This window comes from Palaemon carinicauda, chromosome 1 (genome assembly GCF_036898095.1).
Source record: "Palaemon carinicauda isolate YSFRI2023 chromosome 1, ASM3689809v2, whole genome shotgun sequence".
Classification (NCBI taxonomy): Eukaryota; Metazoa; Arthropoda; class Malacostraca; order Decapoda; family Palaemonidae; genus Palaemon; species Palaemon carinicauda.
In genome coordinates this window covers 304,960,470-304,966,324 of record NC_090725.1, presented here as the reverse complement: position 1 = coordinate 304,966,324, position 5,855 = coordinate 304,960,470, and the positions used below count along the sequence as shown (strand labels likewise).

Below are 5,855 nucleotides of genomic sequence, written 5' to 3'. Positions count from 1 at the left end.
TTTTCGAATGGAAACTTGTTCGAAGGAAAGTTATTCGATGGAGTATCATCATCATCTCCTCCTACGCCTATTGGCGCAAAGGGCCTCGGTTATATTTCGCCAGTCGTCTTGCTAGAATTAGTATGGACCGGCAGGGGTCACTTGCCTTAGTTAGATAGGCACTGCTCATCACAAGGAGCTGGCTATCTTTTGATGTATCTAGCCAACGAATCCTCAATGGATTTAGTCAGTCATGGATAGAGAAGATTAGAGTAAGAATATGAAATGATAAATATTCGAAAGATTCAAATTTTGCTATGAGAGTTCGAATGCTGCTCGCCTTAGCCTTTGTCCCCGTGGCCGTAGAGAAAGTTATTGAATCATTTGAAGCATTATTGGATTCAAATATATATCCTTCAATTGTAAATCCTGTTTTAGATTATTTTGAAGATTCAGAGAATGGTCATCCTTCAAAACGTCATCGACGGAGTCCTATGTTTGGAATAAGTATGTGGTCATGTTTTGAGAGTCGCTACTGATTTGCGTAGGACTGATAACGCTCTTAGAGTCACTGCTGATTTGCCTAGGACTAATAACGCTCTTAGAGTCACTACTGATTTGCCTAGGACTAATAACGCTCTTAGTCACTACTGGTTGGCGAAGGACTAATAACGCTCTTAAAGTCACTATTGATTTTCTTAGGACTAATAATGCTCTTAGTCACTACTGATTTGCCTAGGACTAAAAATGCTCTTAGAGTCTCTACTGATTTGCCTAGGACTAATAACGCTCAGAGAGTCACTACTGATTTGCCTATGACTAATAACGCTGTTAGAGTCACTACTGATTTGCCTAGGACTAATAAAGCACTTAAAATCACTACTAATTTGCCTAGGACTAATAACGCTCTTAGAGTCACTACTTATTTGCCTAGGACTAATAACGCTCTTAGTCACTACTGATTTGCCTAGGACTAATAATGCTCTTAAAATCACTAGTAATTTGCCTAAGACTAATAACGCTGTTAGTCACTACTGATTTGCCTAGGACTAATAACGCTGTTAGAGTCACTACTGATTTGCCTAGAACTAATAAAGCACTTAAAATCACTACTAATTTGCCTAGGACTAATAACGCTCTTAGAGTCACTACTTATTTGCCTAGGACTAATAACGCTCTTAGTCACTACTGATTTGCCCAGGACTAATAACGCTCTTAGAGTCACTACTGATTAGCCTGGGACTAATAACGCTCTTAGAGTCACTACTGATTTGCCTAGGACTAATAACGCTCTTAAAATCACTAGTAATTTGCCTAAGACTAATAACGCTGTTAGTCACTACTGATTTGCCTAGGACTAATAACGCTCTTAGAATCACTACTGATTTGCCCAGGACTAATAACGCTCTTAGAATCACTACTAATTTGCCTAGGACTAATAACGCTCTTAGAGTCACTATTGATTTGCCTAGGACTAATAACGCTTTTAGTCACTACTAATTTGCCTAGGACTAATAACGCTCTTAGAGTTACTACTGATTTGCCTAGGACTAATAACGCTCTTAGAGTTACTACTGATTTGCCTAGGACTAATAACGCTCTTAGAGTTACTACTGATTTACCTAGGACTAATAAAGCTCTTAGAGTTACTACTGATTTGACTAGGACTAATAACGTGCTTAGAGTCACTACTGATTTGCATAGGACTAATAATGCTTTTAGTCACTACCGATTTGCCTAGGACTAATAACGCTCCTAGAGTCACTACTGATTTGCATAGGACTAATACTGCTCTTAGAGTCACTACTGATTTGCATAGGACTAATACTGCTCTTAGAGTCACTACTGATTTGCCTAGGACCAATAACGCTCTTAGAGTCACTACTGATTTGCCTAGGACTAATAACGCTCCTAGTCACTACTGATTTGCCTAGGACTAATAACGCTCCACTACTGATTTTCCTAGGACTAATAACGCTCATAGAGTCACTACTGATTTGCCTAGGACTAATAACGCTGTTAGTCACTACTGATTTGCCTAGGACTAATAAAGCACTTAAAATCACTACTAATTGGCCTAGGACTAATAACGCTGTTAGAGTCACTACTTATTTGCCTAGGACTAATAACGCTCTTAGAATCACTACTGATTTGCCTAGGACTAATAACGCTTTTAGTCACTACTAATTTGCCTAGGACTAATAACGCTCTTAGAGTTACTACTGATTTGCCTAGGACTAATAACGCGCTTAGAGTCACTACTGATTTGCATAGGAATAATAATTCTTTTAGTCACTACCGATTTGCCTAGGACTAATAACGCTCCTAGAGTCACTACTGATTTGCATAGGACTAATACTGCTCTTAGAGTCACTACTGATTTGCATAGGACTAATACTGCTCTTAGAGTCACTACTGATTTGCCTAGGACCAATAACGCTCTTAGAGTCACTACTGATTTGCCTAGGACTAATAACGCTCATAGAGTCACTACTGATTTGCCTAGGACTAATAACGCTCATAGAGTCACTACTGATTTGCCTAGGACTAATAACGCTCATAGTCACTACTGATTTGCCTAGGACTAATAACGCTGTTAGAGTCACTACTGATTTGCCTAGGACTAATAAAGCACTTAAAATCACTACCAATTTGCCTAGGACTAATAACGCTGTTAGAGTCACTACTTATTTGCCTAGGACTAATAATGCTCTTAGTCACTACTGATTTGCCTAGGACTAATAACGCTCATAGAGTCACTACTTATTTGCCTAGGACTAATAATACTCTTAGAGTCACTACTGATTTGCCTAGGACTAATAAAGCACTTAAAAACACTACTAATTTGCCTAGGACTAATAACGCTGTTAGTCACTACTGATTTGCCTAGGACTAATAATGCTTTTAGAATTACTACTGATTAGCCCAGGACTAATAACGCTCTAAGAATCACTACTAATTTGCCTAGGACTAATAAAGCACTTAAAATCACTACTAATTTGCCTAGGACTAATAACGCTTTTAGTCACTACTAATTTGCCTAGGACTAATAACGCTCTTAGAGTTACTACTGATTTGCCTAGGACTAATAACGTTCTTAGAGTTACTACTGATTTGCCTAGGACTAATAACGCTCTTAGAGTCACTACTGATTTGCATAGGACTAATAATGCTTTTAGTCACTACCGATTTGCCTAGGACTAATAACGCTCCTAGAGTCACTACTGATTTGCATAGGACTAATACTGCTCTTAGAGTCACTACTGATTTGCCTAGGACCAATAACGCTCTTAGAATCACTACTGATTTGCCTAGGACTAATAACACTCCTAGTCACTACTAATTTGCCTAGGACTAATAACGCTCATAGAGTCACTACTGATTTGCATAGGACTAATAACGCTCTTAGAGTCACTACTGATTTGCCTAGGAATAATAACGCTCTTAGAGTCACTACTGATTTGCCTAAGACTAATTACGCTCTTAGAGTCACTACTGATTTGCCTAGGACTAATAACGCTCTTAGAGTCACTACTGATTTGCCTAGGACTAATAACGCTCCTAGTCACTACTGATTTGCCTAGGACTAATAACGCTCATAGAGTCACTACTGATTTGCATAGGACTAATAACGCTCTTAGAGTCACTACTGATTTGCCTAGGAATAATAACGCTCTTAGTCACTACTGATTTGCCTAAGACTAATTACGCTCTTAGAGTCACTACTGATTTGCCTAGGACTAATAACGCTCTTAGAGTCACTACTGATTTGCCTAGGACTAATAACGCTCTTAGAGTCACTACTGATTTGCCTAGGAATAATAACGCTCTTAGAGTCACTACTGATTTGCCTAGGACTAATTACGCTCTTAGAGTCACTACTGATTTGCCTAGGAATAATAACGCTCTTAGAGTCACTACTGATTTGCCTAGGACTAATTACGCTCTTAGAGTCACTACTGATTTGCCTAGGACTAATTACGCTCTTAGAGTCACCACTGATTTGCCTAGGACTAGTAACGCTCTTAGAGTCACCACTGATTTGCCTAGGACTAATAACGCTCTTAGAGTCACTACTGATTTGCCTAGGAATAATAACGCTCTTAGAGTCACTACTGATTTGCCTAGGACTAATTACGCTCTTAGAGTCACTACTGATTTGCCTAGGAATAATAACGCTCTTAGAGTCACTACTGATTTGCCTAGGACTAATAACGCTCTTAGAGTCACTACTGATTTGCCTAGGACTAGTAACGCTCTTAGAGTCACCACTGATTTGCCTAGGACTAGTAACGCTCTTAGAGTCACTACTGATTTGCCTAGGACTAATAACGCTCTTAGAGTCACCACTGATTTGCCTAGGACTAATAACGCTCTTAGAGTCACTACTGATTTGCCTAGGACTAATAACGCTCTTAGAGTCACTACTGATTTGCCTAGGACTATTAACGCCTTTTGAGTCACTACTGATTTGCCTAGGACTAAGAACGCTCTTAGTCACTACTGATTTGCCTAGGACTAAGAACGCTCTTAGTCACTGCTGATTTGCCTAGGACTGATAACGCTCTTAGAGTCACTACTGATTTGCCTAGGACTAATAACGCCTTTTGAGTCACTACTGATTTGCCTAGGACTAATAACACACTCAGAGTCACTACTGATTTGCCTAGGACTAATAACGCTCTCAAAATTACTACTGATTTGCCTAGGACTAATAACACTCTCAGAGTCACTACTGATTTGCCCAGGACTATTAACGCTCTTAGAGTCACTACTGATTTGCCTAGGACTAAGAACGCTCTTAGAGTCACTACTGATTTGCCTAGGACTAATAACGCTCTCAAAATTACTACTGATTTGCCTAGGACTAATAACACTCTCAGAGTCACTACTGATTTGCCCAGGACTATTAACGCTCTTAGAGTCACTACTGATTTGCCTAGGACTAAGAACGCTCTTAGAGTCACTACTGATTTGCCTAGGACTAATAATGCTCTTAGAGTCACCACTGATTTTCCTAGGACTAGTAACGCTCTTAGAGTCACCACTGATTTGCCTAGGGCTAATAACGCTCTTGAGGGATGCCACAGGGCTTTTACACCTAATGTCATCTTATCATCCTAAAATATGGAAGTTTCTAGACGCTCTAAAAAGAGAGGGGGATTTGCAAGACATTCATATTGCGAAAATAAGAGCAGGAAGCACAAATATGAAGAGGTCCAAGAAATACCGGGATTTAAATAAAAGGATAAAAGAAAATTAGTGTCAACCTTTGACGAGTATTCAGTATTTGAGTATTTGAAGATTAAAAAAAATTAGTGACAACCTTTGGCAAGTATTCAGTATTTGAGTATTTGAAGAATAAAAAAAAAAAATTAGTGGCAACCTTTGGCGAGTATTCAGTATTTGAGTATTTGAAGAATAAAAAAAATTAGTGGCAACCTTTGGCGAGTATTCAGTATTTGAGTATTTGAAGAATAAAAAAAAATAGTGGCAACCTTTGGCGAGTATTCAGTATTTGAGTATTTGCGGGTTGTAGCCCATAACTTGCGTTTATGAGTATTTTATTTCTATTATAAATATATTTTAATAAAGAAATTAGTGTTTAAAAGATTTATATTTTGTATACTTGGCTTTTTGTGTTACTAACGCCTTTGTTTGAATAAAGAATTTGGCATTTCGAAATGAATATCATTTCGAATAATTGTCCTTTCTAAAAACTTTCTTTTGAATAAGTTTCCATTTAAAAAGGTGTTTTTCGGATAATTGTTTCCGAATAATTGTATTTGAATAATGTTCACATAATCTCCTTATGTATTTGAAATGGTCCAATTATTCTGGTTATACTAGTGTATTTACATTGCATCTTTAGCCTG

At 38.2% G+C, this 5,855-nt stretch overlaps 2 protein-coding genes across 2 annotated transcripts; one reads left to right on the top strand and one right to left on the bottom strand.

The window, feature by feature from the left end:
• Window positions 1-296: 296 nt before the first annotated feature.
• LOC137640026 (TRIO and F-actin-binding protein-like) lies at window positions 297-4,438 on the top strand. Its single transcript, XM_068372394.1, has 2 exons — window positions 297-486; window positions 3,642-4,438. The coding sequence occupies exons 1-2, from the start codon at window positions 297-299 to the stop codon at window positions 4,436-4,438; spliced, it is 987 nt and encodes a 328-aa protein (XP_068228495.1).
• Window positions 4,439-4,472: 34 nt separating this feature from the next.
• Window positions 4,473-5,090, bottom strand: LOC137640019 (uncharacterized). Its single transcript, XM_068372381.1, has one exon. The coding sequence runs from the start codon at window positions 5,088-5,090 to the stop codon at window positions 4,473-4,475; it is 618 nt and encodes a 205-aa protein (XP_068228482.1).
• Window positions 5,091-5,855: the final 765 nt, after the last annotated feature.

What these genes read in the sequence shown, in the direction of transcription:
- LOC137640026 (XM_068372394.1), top strand. Translation starts at nt 297, where the DNA reads ATGAGAGTTCGAATGCTGCTCGCCTTAGCCTTTGTCCCCGTGGCCGTA. An exon ending in GAGTCCTATGTTTGGAATAA is followed by an intron (nt 487 to 3,641) that starts GTATGTGGTCAT and finishes TGATTTGCCTAG; the next exon opens with GAATAATAACGCTCTTAGTC.
- LOC137640019 (XM_068372381.1), bottom strand. Translation starts at nt 5,090, where the DNA reads ATGACATTAGGTGTAAAAGCCCTGTGGCATCCCTCAAGAGCGTTATTA.